This window comes from Rhinoderma darwinii, chromosome 1 (assembly GCF_050947455.1).
Source record: "Rhinoderma darwinii isolate aRhiDar2 chromosome 1, aRhiDar2.hap1, whole genome shotgun sequence".
NCBI classification, from domain to species: Eukaryota; Metazoa; Chordata; class Amphibia; order Anura; family Rhinodermatidae; genus Rhinoderma; species Rhinoderma darwinii.
Window position 1 is genome coordinate 637,247,077 of NC_134687.1, and position 23,143 is coordinate 637,270,219.

The 23,143-nt window shown below is 47.0% G+C and overlaps 1 protein-coding gene across 2 annotated transcripts; it reads left to right on the forward strand.

Moving 5' to 3' along the window:
- The first annotated feature begins 1,069 nt into the window (after positions 1–1,069).
- On the forward strand, positions 1,070–23,143 carry LOC142676162 (oocyte zinc finger protein XlCOF29-like). 2 transcript variants are annotated; one of them, XM_075847234.1, is made up of 3 exons: positions 1,070–1,157; positions 21,368–21,522; positions 22,901–23,143. In XM_075847234.1, the coding sequence occupies exons 2-3, from the start codon at positions 21,445–21,447 to the stop codon at positions 23,123–23,125; spliced, it is 303 nt and encodes a 100-aa protein (XP_075703349.1). In that variant the 5' UTR covers positions 1,070–1,157; positions 21,368–21,444; the 3' UTR covers positions 23,126–23,143. The 2 variants fall into 2 exon arrangements, with proteins under 2 accessions (XP_075703349.1, XP_075703348.1); XM_075847233.1 differs by lacking the exon at positions 1,070–1,157 and adding an exon at positions 1,189–1,212.

Genomic DNA, 23,143 nt, shown 5'->3' on the forward strand with positions numbered 1-23,143 from the left:
GGAGAGGACTACAACTCCCAGCATGTCCAGGCTGTTATTATGGGATATCAGAGGACATTACAGGGAGAAGGTATAAGAGTAGAGGACTACAACTCCCAGCATGTCCAGGCTGTTATTATGGGATATCAGAGGACATTACAGGAAGGAGGTATAAGAGGAGAGAACTACAACTCACAGCATGTCCAGGCTGTTATTATGGGATATCAGAGGACATTACAGGGAGAAGGTATAAGAGGAGAGGACTACAACTCCCAGCATGTCCAGGCTGTTATTATGGGATATCAGAGGACATTACAGGGAGAAGGTATAAGAGTAGAGAACTATAACTCCCAGGATGTCCAGGCTGTTATTATGTGATATCAGAGGACATTACAGGGAGAAGGTATAAGAGTAGAGGACTACAACTCCCAGCATGTCCAGACTGTTATTATGGGATATCAGAGGACATTACAGGGAGAAGGTATAAGAGGAGTGAACTACAACTCCCAGCATGTCCAGCCTGTTATTATGGGATATCAGAGGGCATTACAGGGATATGGTATAAGAAGAGAGAACTACAACTCCCAGCATGTCCAAGTTGTTATTATGGGATATCAGAGGACATTACAGAAAGGAGGTATAAGAGGAGAGAACTACAACTCCCAGCATGTCCAGGCTGTTATTATGGGATATCAGAGGACATTACAGGGCGAAGGTATAAGAGGACTACAACTCCCAGCATGTACAGCCTGTTATTATGGGATATTAGAGGACATTACAGGGAAGAGGTATAAAAGTAGAGGACTACAACTCTCAGCATGTCCAGGCTCTTATTATGGGATATCAGAGGACATTACAGGGAGAAGTTATGAGCAGAGGACTACAACTCCCAGCATTCCCCTGGCTCCAGCTCTCATATAATTGCTGACAACCTATAGAAGAAAACAGTGAATCCATCATTACTCCACACAGAACAGGAGCCCCGCCCCCTCACAGAGCTCCGCCCCTCATGTCACGTGATCATAAGTACACCTTCATCCTCCACTTCCCTACACTGATAAGCTCCGCCCCTCCTGACCGGTCACATGGTGGTGACGTCATCACAGGTCCTTTAGATATTGTCGTGTTTGAGGTAGAGAGCAGCGGAGGTCGGGTGTTCTCTCTGTTATCAGTCACTGGTAAGTATATTATAGAGCAGTGCTGGTCGGGTGTTCTCTCTGTTATCAGTCACTGGTAAGTATATTATAGAGCAGTGCTGGTCGGGTGTTCTCTCTGGTATCAGCCAGTGGTTAGTATATTATAGAGCAGCGCTGGTCGGGTGTTCTCTCTGTTATCAGCCAGTGGTTAGTATATTATAGAGCAGTGCTGGTCGGGTGTTCTCTGTTATCAGCCAGTGGTTAGTATATTATAGAGCAGCGCTGGTCGGGTGTTCTCTGTTATCAGCCAGTGGTTAGTATGTTATAGAGCAGTGCTGGTCGGGTGTTCTCTGTTATCAGCCAGTGGTTAGTATATTACAGAGCAGCGCTGGTCGGGTGTTCTCTGTTATCAGCCAGTGGTTAGTATATTATAGAGCAGCGCTGGTCGGGTGTTCTCTGTTATCAGCCAGTGGTTAGTATATTATAGAGCAGCGCTGGTCGGGTGTTCTCTCTGTTATCAGCCAGTGGTTAGTATATTATAGAGCAGCGCTGGTCGGGTGTTCTCTGTTATCAGACAGTGGTTAGTATATTATAGAGCAGCGCTGGTCGGGTGTTCTCTGTTATCAGACAGTGGTTAGTATATTATAGAGCAGTGCTGGTCGGGTGTTCTCTCTGTTATCAGCCAGTGGTTAGTATATTATAGAGCAGTGCTGGTCGGGTGTTCTCTGTTATCAGCCAGTGGTTAGTATATTATAGAGCAGCGCTGGTCGGGTGTTCTCTCTGTTATCAGCCAGTGGTTAGTATATTATAGAGCAGCGCTGGTCGGGTGTTCTCTGTTATCAGCCGGTGGTTAGTATATTATAGAGCAGCGCTGGTCGGGTGTTCTCTGTTATCAGACAGTGGTTAGTATATTATAGAGCAGTGCTGGTCGGGTGTTCTCTCTGTTATCAGCCAGTGGTTAGTATATTATAGTGCAGTGCTGGTCAGGTGTTCTCTCTGTTATCAGCCAGTGGTTAGTATATTATAGAGCAGTGCTGGTCGGGTGTTCTCTGTTATCAGCCAGTGGTAAGTATATTATAGAGCAGCGCTGGTCGGGTGTTCTCTCTGTTATCAGCCAGTGGTTAGTATATTATAGAGCAGTGCTGGTCGGGTGTTCTCTCTGTTATCAGCCAGTGGTTAGTATATTATAGAGCAGCGCTGGTCGTGTGTTCTCTGTTATCAGCCAGTGGTTAGTATATTATAGAGCAGTGCTGGTCGGGTGTTCTCTCTGTTTATCAGCCAGTGGTAAGTATATTATAGAGCAGTGCTGGTCGGGTGTTCTCTCTGTTATCAGCCAGTGGTTAGTATATTATAGAGCAGCGCTGGTCGGGTGTTCCCTTTGTTATCAGCCAGTGGTTAGTATATTATAGAGCAGTGCTGGTCGGGTGTTCTCTCTGTTATCAGCCAGTGGTTAGTATATTATAGAGCAGCGCTGGTCGGGTGTTCCCTTTGTTATCAGCCAGTGGTTAGTATATTATAGAGCAGCGCTGGTCGGGTGTTCTCTCTGTTATCAGCCAGTGGTTAGTATATTATAGAGCAGCGCTGGTCGGGTGTTCTCTGTTATCAGCCAGTGGTTAGTATATTATAGAGCAGCGCTGGTCGGGTGTTCTCTGTTATCAGCCAGTGGTTAGTATATTATAGAGCAGCGCTGGTCGTGTGTTCTCTGTTATCAGCCAGTGGTTAGTATATTATAGAGCAGCGCTGGTCGGGTGTTCTCTGTTATCAGCCAGTGGTTAGTATATTATAGAGCAGTGCTGGTCGGGTGTTCTCTGTTATCAGCCAGTGGTTAGTATATTATAGAGCAGCGCTGGTCGGGTGTTCTCTGTTATCAGCCAGTGGTTAGTATATTATAGAGCAGCGCTGGTCGGGTGTTCTCTGTTATCAGCCAGTGGTTAGTATATTATAGAGCAGCGCTGGTCGGGTGTTCTCTGTTATCAGCCAGTGGTTAGTATATTATAGAGCAGCGCTGGTCGGGTGTTCTCTGTTATCAGCCAGTGGTTAGTATATCATAGAGCAGCGCTGGTCGGGTGTTCTCTCTGTTATCAGCCAGTGGTTAGTATATTATAGAGCAGCGCTGGTCGGGTGTTCTCTGTTATCAGCCAGTGGTTAGTATATTATAGAGCAGCGCTGGTCGGGTGTTCTCTCTGTTATCAGCCAGTGGTTAGTATATTATAGAGCAGCGCTGGTCGGGTGTTCTCTGTTATCAGCCAGTGGTTAGTATATTATAGAGCAGCGCTGGTCGTGTGTTCTCTGTTAGTATATTATAGAGCAGCGCTGGTCGGGTGTTCTCTGTTATCAGCCAGTGGTTAGTATATTATAGAGCAGCGCTGGTCGTGTGTTCTCTGTTATCAGCCAGTGGTTAGTATATTATAGAGCAGTGCTTGTCGGGTGTTCTCTGTTATCAGCCAGTGGTTAGTATATTATAGAGCAGCGCTGGTCGGGTGTTCTCACTGTTATCAGCCAGTGGTTAGTATATTATAGAGCAGTGCTGGTCGGGTGTTTTCTCTGTTATCAGCCAGTTGTTAGTATATTATAGAGCAGCGCTGGTCGGTTGTTGTCTCTGTTATCAGCCAGTGGTTAGTATATTATAGAGCAGTGTTGGTCGGGTGTTCTCTCTGTTATCAGCCGGTGGTTAGTATATTATAGAGCAGTGCTGGTCGGGTGTTCTCTGTTATCAGCCAGTGGTTAGTATATTATAGAGCAGCGCTGGTCGGCAGTTCTCTGTTCTCTGTTATCAGCCAGTGGTTAGTATATTATAGAGCAGTGCTGGTCGGGTGTTCTCTCTGTTATCAGCCAGTGGTTAGTATATTATAGAGCAGCGCTGGTCGGGTGTTCTCTGTTATCAGCCAGTGGTTAGTATATTATAGAGCACCGCTGGTCGGGTGTTCTCTGTTATCAGCCAGTGGTTAGTATATTATAGAGCACCGCTGGTCGGGTGTTCTCTGTTATCAGCCAGTGGTTAGTATATTATAGAGCAGCGCTGGTCGGGTGTTCTCTCTGTTATCCGCCAGTGGTTAGTATATTATAGAGCAGCGCTGGTCCGGTGTTCTCTCTGTTGTCAGCCAGTGGTTAGTATATTATAGAGCAGTGCTGGTCGGGTGTTCTCTGTTATCAGCCAGTGGTTAGTATATTATAGAGCAGCGCTGGTCGGGTGTTCTCACTGTTATCAGCCAGTGGTTAGTATATTATAGAGAAGTGCTGGTCGGGTGTTCTCTCTGTTATCAGCCAGTTGTTAGTATATTATAGAGCAGCGCTGGTCGGTTGTTGTCTCTGTTATCAGCCAGTGGTTAGTATATTATAGAGCAGTGCTGGTCGGGTGTTCTCTGTTATCAGCCAGTGGTTAGTATATTATAGAGCAGCGCTGGTCGGGTGTTCTCTCTGTTATCAGCCAGTGGTTAGTATATTTTAGAGCAGCGCTGGTCGGGTGTTCTCTCTGTTATCAGCCAGTGGTTAGTATATTATAGAGCAGTGCTGGTCGTGTGTTCTCTCTGTTATCAGCCAGTGGTTAGTATATTATAGAGCAGCGCTGGTCGGGTGTTCTCTCTTATCAGCCAGTGGTTAGTATATTATAGAGCAGTGCTGGTCGGGTGTTCTCTGTTATCAGCCAGTGGTTAGTATATTATAGAGCAGCGCTGGTCGGGTGTTCTCTCTGTTATCAGCCAGTGGTTAGTGTATTATAGAGCAGCGCTGGTCGGCTGTTCTCTCTGTTATCAGCCAGTGGTTAGTATATTATAGAGCAGCGCTCGTCGGGTGTTCTCTCTGTTATCAGCCAGTGGTGAGATGACCTGTTACTTGTGGGCTATGAATAATTATCAGATTTTCTTCTTGTTTTTATGGCGTTCTCTGTGGAGAATATATAGATTGTTCTGGAGCATTTTCCCGGGGAGACTCATTACACGTTTACTATGGGGAGGGGGGGGTAAGTTTTTTTTGTTTTTTTTTCACTAAAGAATATAGGTCAGGTTACTGGGGGACGTGACGCGGGGTCTGATTATTTGTAGGAGAGGAGAAGCTGTTAGCGGCTTTGTTATATTTCCAGCATCGGCTTTATATGATCGCGGTGGAGAAAACCGTCAGAGGGGAGACAAGTGTGACCCCGTATTTCACTCATATAAACTCGGGGGGAGACGTTGTCCGGGTTCCTTTATATATAATGTCACCTCAGCTGCTGCAGAACCTCACAGTTCATATCAAACACTGACTGCATAGTGTGCACCACGTCTTATGAGTTGTCAGCAATGTCTCCCCAGTATCCGCCATGTGTCAGGTTGTCAGGAGTCAGGTCTTCATTGTCTGGGGGGAAATGTCTTAATTTTACTCTTCTAAGCTGTATGTGGAGGCGCGGCGGTGTATGTATGTGGAGGCGCGGCGGTGTATGTATGTGGAGGGGCGGCAGTGTATGTCTGTAGGGGCGTGGCGGTGTATATATGCATGCGGAGGCGTGGCGGTGTATGTATGCGTGCGGAGGCGTGGCGGTGTATGTATGTGTGCGGAGGCGTGGCGGTGTATGTATGTGGCGGTGTATGTATGTGGAAGCGTGGCGGTATATGTAGAGGCGCGGCGGTGTATGTGTGTGGAGGCGCGGCGGTGTATGTGTGTGGAGGCGCGGTGGTGTATGTATGTGGCTATGTATGTGTGTGGAGGCGCGGCGGTGTATGTGTGTGGAGGCGCGGCGGTGTATGTATGTGGAGGCGTGGTGGTGTATGTATGTGGCGGTGTATGTATGTAGAGGCGTGGCGGTGTGGTGTATGTAGAGGCGTGGCGGTGTAGGTATGTATGTGGAGGCGTGGCGGTGTATGGATGTATGTATGTGGCGGTGTATGTATGTGGAGGCGTGGCTGTGTGGTGTATGTATGTGGAGGCGTGGCGATTTATGTAGAGGCGTGACGGTGTGGTGTATGTATGTGGAGGCGTGGTGATGTATGTAGAGGCATGGCGGTGTATGTATGTAGAGGCGTGGCGGTGTATGTATGTAGAGGCGTGGCGGTGTAGGTATGTATGTGGAGGCGTGGTGGTGGTGTATGTATGTATGTGGAGGCGTGGCTGTTTGGTGTATGTATGTGGAGGCGTGGTGGTGGTGTATGTATGTATGTAGAGGTGTCAGGGCTGTGCAATTTTGCCAAAAATTAAAAACTAGATTCTTTTCAATGCCATGAGCGATGTTCAATTTGAATATCGGTTTTCTTATTACTATAAGGCCTCATTTACACGAGGCAAAAGGTACTTGACAGCTCCGTGTGTCATCAGTGTGTGATGCGCGGCTGCGTGATTTTCGCGCAGCCGCCATCATAGAGATGAGGCTAGTCGACGTCAGTCACTGTCCAGGATGCTGAAAGAGTTAACTGATCGGCAGTAACTCTTTCAGCACCCTCGACAGTGAATTCCGATCACAATATACATCAACCTGTGAATAAAAAAAAGACGTTCATACTTACCAAGAACTGCCTGCTTCCTCCAGTCCGGTCTCCCGGCCATTGCCTTGGTGACGCGTCCCTCTCTTGACATCCGGCCCCACCTCCCTGGATGACGCGGCAGTCCATGTGACCGCTGCAGCCTGTGATTGGCTGCAGCCTGTGCTTGGCCTGTGATTGGCTGGAGCTGTCACTTGGACTGAATTGTCATCCCGGGAGGTCAGACTGGAGGAAGAAGCCGGGAGTTATCGGTAAGTCAGAACTTCTTTTCTTTTTTTTTTTACACGTTCATGTATATTGTGATCGGAAGTCACTGTCCAGGGTGCTGAACCAGTTTAACTCTTTCAGCACCCTGGACAGTGAATGTCTCCTGACGTCGCGTACCGCAAAATTTTTTGCCGGTTTCGGTCAAAACGAGTGAAGTTCGGTTCGCTCATCTCTAAGACACTCCGTTTGGATGTTTGTAAACAGAAAAGCACCACGTGCTTTTCTGTTTACATTCAGAGTTTGACAGCTCTTGCGCGAATCACGCAGTTCGCACGGAAGTGCTTCCGTGCGATTTTCGTGGTTTTCACGCACCCATTGACTTCAGTGGGTGCGTGATGCGCGAAAAACGCAGAAATTTAGAACATGTCGTGAGTTGTTTTTTTTCAGCGCACTCACGCTGAGCAAAACTCACGGACTGTCTGCATGCCCCCATAGACTTGTATAGGTCCGTGCGACCAGCGTGAAAGGCACGCGCGTCGCACGGACGTATATCACGTTCGTGTAAATGAGGCCTAAAATAAAGTGAAAAATATACCAAGAGATAATTTAATGAAGAACGCCCATGAAATTTTGTATTTCTTTGCCCGTTTGTAATCGGCATCTTGTACACTTATATATTTAATTCCTCACCGTGCTCATCCAGCTTTCCATACTTCGGCTCCGCCATGCGGTCATGGCGGCAGTAAAATGGCAGAAAACTTCACTTTATTCCCACATAAAAAAGTTAGACACCCAGGTTGTACCTCTATAGATATAGAGGTACACACAGCCCCCCCTCCCCTCTCAGGCAGTGCCACACAGCCCCCCCTCCCCTCTCAGGGAGTGCCACACAGCCCCCCCTCCCCTCTCAGGGAGTGCCACACAGCCCCCCCTCCCCTCTCAGGGAGTGCCACACAGCCCCCCCCCCTCCCCTCTCAGGGAGTGCCACACAGCCCCCCCTCCCCTCTCAGGGAGTGCCACACAGCCTCCCCCTCTCAGGGAGTGCCACACAGCCCCTCTCCCTGTAGGTAGCACCTTTTGGGGCTCGCTCTAGGAGTGGAATCCCCAACCAGAGCATTTCCGACGCTCAATTCTGCTTCAGTAGGAGCCCCTGATGTCACTGTCCGTGTATGGATAGTGATGTCAGGGGCAATCCCAGAGACAAAGTCCTGGGTAGAGGGCTACTAGCGCTCTGCCTGGGACACTGCTCTGCTCCTGACATCACTGTTCATATGTGGACCGTGATGTCAGGGGCTTCGGCACCTATCTCTGTTTACATTCTCACCCCCATCTCTTTTCTGAATGACCTCCCGCCATTGGCTGACAGCATATGAATTCATAAGCTGCCAGCCAATAGAAGACTAACCGATGCAGTACTGCCATGCCGTACTAGTACTACGGAGCACTATGTCGGGCAGCTACAGGAGGAGGTGGGATGAGACAGCATTGTTGCGTCCTGCGTCTCCTCTCTCCTTACTGAATGGATGGAATGGCGGTCAGCGCAGGGGAGCAACAGTGGTAAACGAGCGACTTCATTATAGTCACAGGTGACAATGCTGCGTGGCGGAGCTTCCTCCTGTAGCTCAGCCCGACGGTGAGATTATGAAATCGGTTGAACGGTTCTGTTTTAAAACCGAATCGTCTCAGGACTCCAGGACGAATTAATCAAATTAATTTGATTAATCGACCAGCCCTAGTGCCAGTGTATAGATTTGTGTGTGTCACGGTGTATAGGTGTGTGTGTCACGGTGCATAGGTGTGTGTGTGTGTGTCACGGTGCATAGGTGTGTGTGTGTGTCACGGTGTATAGATGTGTGTGTCACGTGTATATAGGTGTGTGTGTGTGTGTGTGTGTCACGGTGTATAGATGTGTGTCATAGGGTACATAGGTGTGTGTGTCACGGTGTATAGGTGGGTGTGTGTGTCACGGTGTGTGTCACGGTTTATAGATGTGTGTGTGTGTGTCACGGTGTTTAGATAGAGGTGTGTGTGTCACGGTGTATAGGGGGGTGTGTCACGGTGTTTAGATAGAGGTGTGTGTCACGGTGTACAGGGGGGGTGTGTGTGTGTGTCACGGTGTTTGTGTCACGGTGTATAGATAGATGTGTGTGTGTGTCACGTGTGTATATAGGTGTGTGTGGGTCACGGTGTATAGATGTGTGTCACAGGGTACATAGGTGTGTGTGTCACGGTGTATAGGTGGGTGTGTGTGTGTGTGTCACGGTGTTTAGATAGAGGTGTGTGTGTCACGGTGTTTAGATAGAGGTGTGTGTGTCACGGTGTTTAGATAGAGGTGTGTGTCACGGTGTACAGGGGGGTGTGTGTGTGTGTGTCACGGTGTATAGATAGATGTGTGTGTGTGTGTGTCACGGTGTATAGATAGATGTGTGTGTGTCACGGTGTATATAGGTATGTGTGTGTCACGGTGTATATAGGTGTGTGTGTCACGGTGTATATAGGTGTGTGTGTGTGTCACGGTGTATATAGGTGTGTGTGTGTGTGTGTCACGGTGTATATAGGTGTGTGTGTGTGTCACGGTGTATAGATGTGTGTGTGTGTGTGTGTGTCACACGGTGTATAGATGTATGTAGGGCGGCCGTCAGGAATTTCTGGGCCCCATACAGCCAAGATGTCTGGGCCCCCTCTCTCCATTACCGGGGGTGGGATACAGAAAGTGTGGCGCTCACGTTTGTATGTTATACACAATAACTGATTTTGGTGCTGATGTCAATTACAGTGAAGGAAACCACGGAGCCGGCAGTCACCGGTTAATTCTCGGGATTTTGATCTATTTAGCCAAATTGTATCCCACTGTATGGCATATATTGGCATATGTCACCCAGGGAATGGCCCAGGAGAAACTCCTGAAGTCACTGTCCGTGAATGGCAGTGACGTCTACAGCTTTCCCAGGGCTGGAGCCTTCTACCAGCGCTCTGCCCAGGGACTCTGGCGCTGTTCCTTATGTCCATAAACGTAAGTGACGTCCGGAGCTTAGCAAAGCCTGAACACATGGCCGGAGCGTCGGCAACACTCTGACCGGGGATTCCGGCCCTGGAGAATCTCCTGATGTCACTTTACTTATATGGACAGTAAAGTCCGGAGCTTTGCGCTTGTGATACTCTGTCTGGGGACCCCGGCATTGGGAAGCTCCTGACGTCACTGTCCATATACTAATGTCAGGAGCGGTATACGTTTTTTGTTTTTTTGTGGAATCTCTGGATGGAATAGCAAAGTCCACTACACTATTCCATCCTTCCAAAATAAGGTTTACCGACATCTACCAGCCTGACGGAGGCTAAAAGGACATAATGGAGCCCTGTGGATTATCGTCTACGTTTATAGTTTACGGTAGGAGATTTCCTGACTACACGATAAACTTAGGGTAACAACACGAGGCCTTAAAGGGAATGTGTCGCTAGAAATGTTTTTTTCTTTTTTTTTTTTTTAGTTAAAGAGGCTCTGTCACCAGATTCTCAAATCCCTATCTCCTATTGCATGTGATCGGCGCTGCAATGTAGATTACAGTAAAACATATTTTTTTTAAAAAAACGTTCATTTTTGCCCAAGTTATGAGCTATTTTATAAATATATATATATATATATGCGAATGAGGTTTAAAATGGACAACTGGGCGTTTTTTTTTTCGTTATTGTCAACTGGGCGTGTATTGTTTTTAACTGGGCGTGTTTATGTGTATGACGCTGACCAATCCGTGACCAGTCAGCATCATGCTCTCCTCTATTAATTTACACAGCAGCACAGCGTTCTTACTAGAACACGATGTGCAGCCACATACACAAGTGTCCTGATAATGAATACACATGATCTCCAGCCTGGACGTCATGTGTACTCAGAATCCTGACACTTCTGACTCTTTTCTTTGAGATTTCCAGCAAGGGAAACGAAATCTCGTTTACCTCTGTAATCTCGCGAGATTTCGTTTCCCTTGCTAGAAATCTAAAAGAAAAGATTCAGAAGTGTCAGGATTCTGAATACACATGACGTCCAGGCTGGATGATCATGTGTATTCATTATCGGGACACTGCAGTAACGTTAATCTCTGTTTATGTGGCTGCACATCGCTGCTGTGTAAATCAATGGAGATGAGTGTATGATGCTGACTGGTCACTGATTGGTCAGCGTCATACACGTAAACACGCCCAGTTAAAAGCACAATACACGCCCATTTGGACATAACGAAAAAAAAACCGACCAGTTGTCCATTTCAAACCTCATTTGCATATATATAAAATAGCTCATAACTTGGCCATTGCAGCGCCGATCACATGCAATAGGAGATAGGGATTTCAGAATCTGGTGACAGAGCCTCTTTAAACTGTTAGTATAAAAATGATTACACATTGTTCTAATTTTTTTTAATTTTTTCACAAGTCAGGAAATATTATATAACCTTTCCATGTGCTGGTCACTAGAGGGAGCAATTCCCAAAATTGCAGCATTGGCATGTGATAAAGCAACCTAATTGCTTTATGCTGAAAAATTGGAGAAGACACACTCGCTCTAGTGTCCTCACACAATCCCCCCTCCCTTATCCTGGCTAGTGCCAGGAGAAAGAAGGGGGTTGAATGTTCAAACCTCCTACACTGTGTGCCGCCATTTTTTGAGCGAATGCACAGTGTAGGAGGATTAGATACAGTGATAATCACGCAGTATAACACGAACATACACAAACATAACTTACCTGCCGCCTCCGCTCCTAGTGCTTGCATCTGAACATATGTCCGGAAGCCGCGACCGGAAGTAGTCATCTTAATATCCGGCCGCGGCTTCTGGTACACCCAGACGGCGTACACTATAGTGAATGGAACGGCTCCCGTTCGTATTCTCTATGGGGATGTATGTGCCGTATTCCATCTCTGTATGTATCGTTAATCGACACATACAGAGATGAAAAAAAAAATGGCAGCTCCCATAGAGAAGTAAGAAAATAGAAAAAAGTAAAACCAAAAAACACAAATAAATACAATTTATTTTAATAACACACTAAAAGCAAATTTATATAAAATTTTTTTTTTTGGGCGGCACCTGTCCTTTAAGGGAGGGGGCAGCACTTGTGAGGATGTAAGGAGAACTAATGCTCCTTTCTTACGTTTCCATTAAAGTTCAATGTGTTTTTCAACCACAAAAATCTGAGGCTTCCCCTTTGATTTCTGACGCAGATTTGGCGCAAGCGTGTAGCAGATCCACACAAGAATAAAGCCCTGTTCACACAGTTTTTTTTGCCGTGGAAACCGCATTGGAAACTGCAGCAAAATACGTCCGAAATCGCCTCTTATTGATTTCTACGGAAGGTGAAGGCGTTTTTTTTTTTTTCCTGCAAAAGGAAAAAAACGCTTGCGGGAAAAAGAACAGACATGCTCTTTCTTTGGGCGTTTCTGTCTCTGACCTCCCATTGACCTCAATGGGAGGCACAGAAAGCCTGAAGGAATTCCGAGGTAGATTTTACTGCCTGCAAAATACGGTGTGAACAAGGCCTAAGGCTGGGTTCACACGACAGGGTCCCGCCCGAGTGTCGGCCGGTAAAATCGTCCATTTTGCCCGGCCGGTTTGCATAAAGTTCCGGGCCGGGCAGATCTGGACAGTGACATCAGCGGCAACTCCTGAAGGGGATTCCCCATGTGTTCGGGGATTCCGCTTCAGGAGTTTCCCCTGATGTCACTGTCCAGATATGGACAGAGACATCAAGCGCTCTGTCCAGGAGCGGAATCCCCGAAAACACGGGGATTCCGCTCCTTCAAGGAGCTAAAGTGCGGCTAGCACATAGCAGAGCGGGGAGATACCTCCCTGCTCTGCTATAGTGGCGTCGCTACAGTAGTAGCAGCAGCAGAAGCTGCTAGTGGCGCCATGGAAGGTGTCGCCGGGCCAGGGCGCTTTTAACAAGCAGGGGAAGGGAGCCAGCGCAGTGCTCTCCACCTGCTGTAAACCCCGGCCCTGCCACACAGTGTACTGCGTACAGCCATTCGTCCGAATGGCATAAACTCCTCCTCACATGCACTCTGCGCTGTGAGGAGGAGGAGATAAAGCGCAAGCGACGGAAAACCCAGCCATCATTTGGGACACATTCCGGTGATGGCCGTGTATTACCCGGCCCCATAGACTTCTATGGGAGCCGGGCGGCCGGGTACCCGGCCGAAAATAGGGCATGTCCCATTTTTTGACGGCCGGATTTCCCGGCAGTCAAAAAATCGGTCGTGTAAATAGCCCCATTAGGGGTCTATTATTCCTAATGCAGCCGGGTGCCAGCCGATTTATGAACGGCCGGCACCCGGCCGGGAAACCCTGTCGTGTGAATGAGGCCTAAGTCCCATTGTCATTTAGAGCTGCTCATCCTCAGCTTTTCCATGTAATATAAGTCGCATGCTACTTATTGCTGTGGCGGATTTCTTTTCATGGTGCCGACAAAAAAGCAAGTGGAAAATTGAACTGGGTTACGGAAACCTCATATGCATGGGATGCAGAATCATCGGCATGTCATCAGAATCCGTATCAAATCCAACATGTGTGAACGGGCCTTAGGCCTTATTCACACGAACGTGTCCATTTTGCGTGCGTAAAAAATGCTGCGTTTTGTGTGGCATCAGTATTTGGTACGTGCCTGCGTGATTTTCGCAGATATGGCATCGTTATGACACTCTGTTTTTATGTTTAGAAACCTAAAAGCAGGAGGTGCTTCCGTGTGCCATGTGGGATTTTCACGCACCCATTGACTTCAATGGGTGCATGATGCGCGAAAAACGGCCAAGTATAGGACATGTCGTGAGTTTTAAGCTGCGTGAAAATCACGGACAGTCTGAATGGCCCCATTGCCTCACATAGGTCCGTGCGACGCGCCTGATTTTCATGCGCGTATCACGTATGTAAAATACGTTTGTGTGAATAAGGCCTTAGGCTTTATTCAGACGAACGGGAAAAACGTCCGTGCAACGCGCGTGATTTGCACGCACTTATATGTGTCTATTGGGCCGTGCTGACCTGTCCATGATTTTTCCTCAGCGTAAGTCCGCTGAAAAAAAGTCACGACATGTCCGTTCTTTCTGCGTTTTTCGCGCATCACGCACCCATTGAAGTCCATGGGTGCGTGAAAACCACGCATGCCGCACGGAAGCACTACCGTGCGAACTGCGTGATTCGCGCAAGAGCTGTCAAAAGGATGAATGTAAACCCAAAAGCACCACGTGCTTTTCTGTTTACAAACATCCAAACGGAGTCTTTTTGAGCTGAGCGAACCCGGACAACCGAACCGAACTTCACCGGGTTCGGCCGAACTAGTTTTGGCCGAACCCGGCAAAAAAAATTCTGGTACGCGACGTCAGGAGATAGTCACTGTCCAGGGTGCTGAAAGAGTTAAACTGTTTCGGCACCCTGGACAGTGACTTCCGATCCCAATATACATGAACGTGTAAAAAAAAAAAGAAGTTCTGACTTACCGATAACTCCCGGCTTCTTCCTCCAATCTGACCTCCCGGGATGACAATTCAGTCCAAGTGACAGCTCCAGCCAATCACAGGCCAAGCACAGGCTGCAGCGGTCACATGGACTGCCGCGTCATCCAGTGAGGTGGGGCCGGATGTCAAGAGAGGCGCGTCTCCAAGGACACGTCACCAAGGCAACGGCCGGGAGGGAAGTTCTCGATAAGTACGAACGTTTTTTTTTTTTTTTTAACAGGTTGCTCGATATTGTGATCGGAATTCAATGTCGAGGGCGCTGAAAGAGTTAACTGCCGAGCAGTTAACTCTTTCAGCACCCTGGACAGTGACTGACGTCGACTAGCCTCATCTCTATGATGGCGGCTGCGTGAAAATCACGCAGCCGCGCATCATACACGGATGACACACGGAGCTGTCAAGTGGTTTTTGCACGCGCAAAACGCCGCGTTTTTGCGTCCGCAAAAACGCCACGCTCGTGTGAATCCAGCGTTAGGGTGAGTTAAAAAAAACCTCTGTTAGGCCAAATGCACATGATGCTTATTATGTGCAAATTTGTCGCGGGTATTTTCGTGCAGCAAATCCGCAGTGTAATACAGGACCAGCAAAGTAAATGAGATCAAGAAATCTTCTCCACATGTCGCATTTTCTACTGTGTATTTGAAAATATGACGCATGTCAATTTATCTTGCGTTTTTAAATAAAAATAAAAAATAAAATCTGCCGCATAAAACCTGCACCTGTTTCCGCATCAAAATGTAAAAACCGTATTATTTGTTTTGATGCGGATGTTGTGCACCAAATTCCTCAATGTGCGTGTAGCCTCACAGAATTTGCTAGGGATTTACAGCAAATTAACCCTTTACATGGTAAAGGATGAAATACGTTACAATTCTGCAACATAATAGGCATGATGAGGATTTAAAAATCAGCCGCACGTCTTAAATTCCATGCAGATTTTTTTTCTGCCGCACGTGCAAACCCCATTCACACGAGTTAGGGCTTATTCAGACTAACATGTTAATCGTCCGTGTGAAGGACGTTTTCTTTTAATGACCGTCACACGGCTGTAGGTATTTCTATGGGGCTATTCACACGGTCGTTGCTTTCCATTTTTTTTTTTCCTATTTTTGTCCATTTTCACGGATCCCTCAATAGACTCAAGTCCCGGGTCCCGCACGGATGCAAATCGTCCGTTCTTCACGTCTGATTTACACACGTTGGTCTCAATATCGCCTTATATTGTCATTTGTAGTGAATTTTCAGTGCGCAATCCGCACCAAAAAATAGGGGACCAGTAAGTGGCCTTATTGAGACGTCCATGTTCGGTCTGTGATATACGGACTGTGTATCGGCCATATTTACGGACCGACCACAGTTCAGGGAGCCGGATTTCTAGCATCACAGTTATCTAGAATCATAGGAGTCCCTCCCTTCCCGTGGAAGTACTGTCCCCGTCCCGTACTGAAAACATCATTACAGTACAGGGCGGTATTCCCGCGGAGAGGAAGGGACTCCCTGCAGCATTGATAACTGTGATGCTAGGAGTCCGGCTACATGAATTGTGGTCAGCCTGGCAAATACGGCCAATAGACGCTCCATGTATCACGGACCGAACACGCCTATCTGAATAAGGCCTTAGTCTAGTTACACAGTGCGGTCAAATCCCTTTTTTTTTTTTGCAAAAAAACGTGATTTAACCGCACTGTGAGAATATAGCCTAACAGCACTATTTTTTTTCATGTTTTTGTTTTTTTGATGCAATTTTCATAATCTGGGCACAAATCACGCAGTTTTGCCACAATTTTTATATAATCGCGGCAAAACTGTGCCATTTTTGCTGTGATTGCGAAAATCAGGGCAAAAAAAACGCTAGGGAAACCGAGAAAAACCCAAACATTTTAACATCATTTATATATTCTACACGTGGGGTCAGGAGGAATGGGAAGCAGGATGGAGGGGGGACACTCACCAGCCTGCAGGTCCAGTCGGCTGTGTAGAGAAGGAAGTGTCTGGGGGGCAAAATTTCCACACGGAGCTTCTGCATCTTCCTCTTCTGTTAGTCCTCTCAGGGCCCCAGCGTTAGTTACTTCAGATTAAGGAATGGGCCCTATTACATTGCAGGGTCCGTTCCTTTCTCCAAGTGACTAACGCTGGGGGTCCTCATTCCAATGTTTAAAGCAGCTGAGAAGCGGACGGGCCCCTATTTTTTTCATCATTGTGGCCGAGCCCCTGACGGCAGTACCAGTAGTACTTCCCTGATGGCGGCCGTGTGTGTGTGTGTGTGTGTGTGTGTATATATAGATGTGTCACCTTTAGGGCTGCACGATGCATGGAAACTTCGATACTGTGCACCCACGAACGGTTAGATACACTTGATATAACACAGTGGACCAACACTGCTGCTCATTGTCCAAAGTCCTGTTTTCAGATGAAAGTAAATTTTACATTTGATTTGGAAATCTCAGTCCCAGAGTCTGGAGGAAGATTGGAGAGGCATCAATCCAAGTGTCTTTGCGGTCCAGTGTGAAGTTTCCACGGTCAGTGATGGTTTGGGGGCCATGTCATCTGTTGGTGTTGGTCCACTGTGTTATATCAAGTCCAGAGTCAGCGCAGCCGTCTACCAGCTTAGTATTACAGGGTTCTGTGGACATGTCTTTATTAGGTCGCTTTCACGTGGCAGTATTTTAGTTAGTCTTTCGCATCAGTACATTAAGGCCACTGAGTTTTTTTTGCAGGCAGAAAATTATGCCTGTAAAAATCCGGTCCGGTTTTTTTTTTTAAGTGGTTTTGTACCACAGGCTTTTTTTTGACACACTTTTCGCCGCTATGGTTTTTTTTACCTCTTTCTTCAACAGTCAAAGGAAAAAATGCAAGCAGCTTTTGCCATAGAACACGTCAAAAACAGCATTGGCCGTTTGCTGCGTCTTTTTCCATCTTCCGTCTCAAGATAGGGCATGACGCTTCTTCCCGCAAGCTTTTTTTTTTTTTTCCGTGAACAGTGCCTAAAGGCTATTTACACCTTTTTGAAACGTGTTAGACATTTTTTATTAAAAAAAAATAAAAAATATCAGCGGGTTTGGTGCAACTTTGTAATGACCTTTTATTAAAAATTTATTTTTACTTTTTGATGTACAGCTACTTTGTATCCTGTATACAGAGTAGCTGTATCTAGTGCTGAAACCTGTATCCTTCAAGTCGGCGGCACTGACGGGTTCAGTGACAGCAGGTCGACACGCAGGATCCACCTGTAATCGATCACATCTAGGTTCATAACAGGTTTAAATATTTTTAAGAAAAAAAGGGTTCAAAGGTGTGCATAGCCTTTAAAGCCAAAACCAGTAATGAAGCTGGATTTGAACATAAGCACAAAAACCCTATACGGTATCAAATTGAAAGCTTAAAAGTAAATACACAAAAAAGTACCTGTATGTGTGTGAATGGTCACCAGAGAATGCCACTGTAGATTGGAAGTTGATTTTAATTTTCATTATGGTGCACAGTTTTGTGTAGAATTGTTGTCATTTTGCTAGTGCTTGCTGTGGGCAGGATTACCATGTAAGGGACTGCAGTGCCCATGAGTCCTCTCCCCTCCCACAGCTGTTAATATATATTTACAGCTGCCTGCATGCCCCTCTTACAATGTGTAAGGTAGTGCTATAAATACTCATTGTCTGCTACTGAAACCCAGCCCTGCTGTTCTGCTACTGTACTCTGCACAATTTGCGTCCCCGCATTTGAAACTGGATTCTGCCAGTGATAGGATGAGGTGGGGAGAGCAGAAAGCAGTGGAAATAAGAGGCATATAATGTATGACATCGTTTTCTATGGGAAGGGGGGATTGGAGGTAACCAAGTGTTCAGTGTACAGAACATCACACTATTTAGAGATAAACACCGGAAGCATGGTCATGTGACTGCATGTGAGACAGAGGCATTTCAGCTACAGACAGTATATTGGTAAGTGACTACTCTCCGTTACTCCTCATTCACATGGTCGACCGTTGTGCCACTCTGGCCATTTTTGACAGCATTCGAGTGGCACCAAACAGTCTTTACGGACCCATTCACTTTAGCGGGTGAATCCGGTCAGTGAAAAATTATCTGAGTCTCCGATCTGAGGAAAGATAGGACATTTTCTATCTTTCCTCTGATCGCTGACAGGACTCGACCGGCAAACACGGTCGTGTGCATGAGGTGTTAAGCCATCTGCACACAATTTTTAAAGAGTGTAAAGCCCTTTAACCACTTGGCCAACACAGATTTCACCCATTTAAAAATAAAATAAAAATTATGTCTTTTGGGATAGTCCGTTTAGGACCTGAAATGTAGGATTCGGCTTCTGCTTGGTGCTGTGGGATAGGGCTCTATGAGCAGTAAATTGCCTACAGCAGTTTGTTTGAAGCCGGATTTTTCATTGGTTTAAAATCAGGGAATAGCTATTTTTGATTGGACACGCGTTCCCCAGGTAACGGATTGCACTGACAGGCTCCGCCCCCTATTGATGACGTGGCAGCCCATAATTGGCTGCAACGTAAATCATTCCTCGCTGAATTGCCTAACACAGCAGCACTGCGATGTTGGCCACAGCGGGTTTACACAGAGGCAGGACCGTTGTCCTGTCTCGTATAATTGAGGGACTAAAATGCATGGAGACACAATGAGCGATGGAGGGACTAATGGTAAAGATGAGGAGCGAGGAAAAATTTATGCCAAATGGGCATGAATCAGAAGTCCCTGTCCCTCATCCACCACTTCGTAGTTTAGTCTAGGAGCACTGGCTTAGGACTTTATTTCCTAAAGGAAATACATATTTTTTTTTTTTGATCATGTAATCATAGTGTTAAGGATATTTAATGGTGCTTCCAATAACATTGGGTCCGGTGTCACCAGTATTCCACCCGTACTTACGGACCCGTTTTCTATGCACTAATCGGCAGCCCCTTCTCTCTATCAGTGCTGGAAAGAGAGACAGGGCAGCTCTTTCGGGCAGAGTTTCCGCTCTGATTGAAAGTAAAAGAAGTTCATACGTACCGTTGTCTTGGTGACGCGTCCCTCTTGACATCCAGTCCGACCTCCCTGGATGACGCGGCAGTTCATGTGACCGCTGCAGCCTGTGATTGGCTGCAGCGGTCACATGGGATGAAACGTCATCCCGGGATGCTGGATTAGAGGAAGAAGCAGGTAAGTTAACTTTTAATCCTCTCTAATTATTATGCGGGTCATGCTCCCATATAAAGTATGGGAGCACGGTCCATAAAAAGCAAAAACAGGACATGTCCTATCTTTTGCGGAGCCTTTCTACGGCACGGACACCTTCCTGTAAATATACAGGAAGGTGTCCATGGGCAATAGAAGTGAATGGGTCTGTAATTACAGACAAATTCTACGGTCGTTTGCATGGGGCCTTACATCACATAATTGGGTATTTAAATAGTGAGCTTTTACTCTATCTATACCGTAAGTCAACCTCCCGAGCAATGCCGGGTATAAAAGTTAGTTTATATTAATCCACATTGCCCCAGATGGTAATAATAATCCTTTAGTGCTCGTCACAATAAAAGTGCCCCATCAGTAACCGTGCCCCCACTAATAATGCCCCACTTGAGCCCCCTGTAGATGGCGCCACACGCACACAGTCCCTGTAGAAAGTGTCAAACACCCCCTCTTGTGCTGAGTGCCACACATAGGGCCCAGAGTGCCCCAGGCCACATATGTACCAGAGCGGAGCGCGGTAGCTTACCGCTCTGTCTGTTGTTGCTAATATTTAGCAGGTTACGCGGCGGTGGTCTGAGTGAGGTCAGTGCCGGCCCGGGAATGAACAACTCCAGTCACCTGACCTCACTCAGACTTACTCACTTGGCAGCGCCTTGCATGTTTTCAGATTGAAAATATGCTCACGGCCGCTTACTCTTCCCTTTTTGGCGCATGTCCTTTTTGGTGCAGTGCAATGTTCTGGGAGAACTAAATCCCAGAAGGTCCTTTTTTTCTGCCGTACGGCAGAAAAAAACACCTGTTTTTGCGGACTTAGAAGTCCTTGTGGCGTGGCATGTAAAAATCTGATTCAGGTTTTTACATGCAGCGGACCTCGCGGGCCACATGAAATCAGGTGGCGGGCCGGATTCGGCCCGCGGGCCTTATGTTTTGACGTGTGTACTAGAGAAAGAGACTAGTCTGTTCTTAGGTTTTTGAGTGAGAGAATGGAAATTGTTCTCTTCCTGGGAAAATTGCAGCATGATTAATTTTTATTTTTTTTACAGTTTTAATTGGTACATGAGACCGGAAATGCTGAAAGAATGGAAATAAGGCCGTTCATGTTTGTTAAAGTTTTCTGGAAGGTCTGTTTTCTCTCTTTATAAAATGCTTCGCTGTGAACAGGATTTGAACCTGTGTGGGGAGACCCTGTTGGAGGCCATCACCGCTTATATTTTATTCCTACTCTTTGAAATCTTCTAAGAACTTTTGTTTAGTGGCAAGGCCTTAAATATTGGATCAAGTGTTTGATTGGTGAAGGAGACCCCATGAATGTCTGAGTTTTTTTTTTTTTCGTAAGAAATAACTTGGATACAAAGTAATTGGACCTTATTTGGCACAGCTTTAACCCCTTAGTGACCACCACTACGCCTTTTCACGGCGGCCCAGTCTAAGTCCTGTGCAGGCTGGAGCCAGGGTTCAGTGTCGGGTTGTCCGGTCTTCATTGTCTGGGGGAGAGGGGACATCTTGATTTTACTCTTCTCACCTGAGAGATATGTCTTATATATGGGGGTCCCACCTCTATACGGAGTACGTTGGTCCCCCGATCTGCCTGGTGAGGTGATGAATACATCCAGGTGGAGAATGAATGGAGAGGTGACCACACATGTGCCCGACTCTCTCCATTCACCTGTATAGGAGGTCCAGAAACAGCCGAGCACGGCCAAAGGTGGAGCCGCATCTATCAGACATTTCTGGCATATCCTGGGGAGAAATGTCCGTGTTGGGAATACCCCTTTATTCCATGTGGTGACGGCTCTGAGAAGATGTTTCTCTCAATGATCAATAAGTGAGGTTCTGTATGTCACACATGATGTTGTCCCCTGTATGATTTCTGTCTTCTCCTTTCTTCATAAAGACATCTGCAGTACCAGATCCTCCAGTTTTCTCATCTTCTCCTCCACAACGTTCATTCTCCTGAATGACACACCAAGGATGGACAAGGACAGGAATGAGATGAGCAGAAGAATATTAGACTTCACCTTGGAGATCATCTACCTGTTGAGCGGAGAGGTAAACTTTTCTACAGTCTAGAACAAGTCACACATAGGGAAGGGACAATACATAATAGGAAGTAATAGGAAGAATCCAGTGTCCTGTAGAACAGCGTCCAGACCTTCCAAGTGACATCAAGAAGCCAACCGCAGAAAAGCTGAACATCAGCCACCAATATGGTCCGTTATGTGTCATGTCACCAATGCAGCAATAGTGATGTTGTAGAGCAGGGGTCTCAAACTCGGCCGGGTAAGTGGGCCGCATATAGAAAAAATGGGAAGTTGACGGGCCGCATTACTTTCAAATTTGATACAATACAAAATTATTGTTAATTAGTTATTTGAACTACTAGAACACTATATTACTATAATAATACCGCTAGGTTTAAAATTTGAGCTATTTCTCCACGTGCTTATTTCAACAATCCAGCTTTCCAGTTTAAGTGTCGCTAAATTCAGTCCGGCGGCTCAGTTAGCACACATGTCAAGATTGGGCAGCCCCTTTTTAGATAGTGCCGCAGTGCCCTCCGCGGGTGCTGCCGCATGTGGCCTCCGCGGGTGCTGCCGCAGAGCCCTCCGCTTCTGCCACTCTGCCTGGGATTCCAGCTCTGCTTCTGACATCACTGTCCATATATGGACAGAGATGTCAGGGGCAACCCCAGAGCAGGAGTCCCGGGCAGAGCGCTAGTAGGCTCTTCCTGGGACTCCAGCTGTGCTCCTGACATCACTGGGACTCCTGCTCTGGGGAAGCCCCTGACATCATTGTCGATGTGTGGACAGCGATGTCAGAGGCTTCCCCAGAGTCCCGGAGCAGAGCCGATAATAGCGCTCTGCCCGGCACTCCTCTCTGGGCAAGACCCTGACACACTGTCCATATATGGGCTGCGATGTCAGGGAATTCCACAGAGTCCCGGAGCAGAGCCTGTACTAGCGCTCTGCCCGGGACTCCAGCTCTGGGGAAGCCCCAGACATCGCTGTTCATATGTGGACAGCGATGTCAGGGAATTCCAGAGTCTCGGAGCAGAGCCGATACTAGCGGCTCTGTGTCCCGCGGGCCGCAGATGACAGCCCCAGGGGCAGCATGCAGGCCACGTGCTTGAGACCCCTGTTGTAGAGCAATGAGAATGACAAGGAACCAGGAGAATCAGGATGACCTCTATATAGAAACATAGAAGATGACGGCAGGAGTGGAGCACATGGTCCATCTAGTCCCCCCAATATTATTTCCTTTTTAGTTTTAGCCTCGTTCTATTTTCTGAATGTCTTTTTGTAGGTGACGTCTCCAGTATTACAGATGTGGGGTCACTAGAGCTCTATACAGCGGGTCACAATCTCCCTCTTTCTACTGAGGGGGGAATACTGTGTTCAGTTCTCGAAGTGTCTCTCTCCATACACAGGAGTACACAATAGTGAAGAAGACATCGGGTGACTGTACGACTCCCATCATCCATGAGTCAGGAGGATGGAGCAGTAGTCAAAGCCCCATCACAGAGCCTCCCCCTCACTCCCGGATACATGAGAAGAAGATCTTAGAACTGATCTACAAGATGACGGAGCTGCTGACTGGAGAGGTGACACTGCTGGGAAATTCTACAGTAACAGCACTGGAGGTGTCTGGGTAATGACTGTGTCATTGTGTG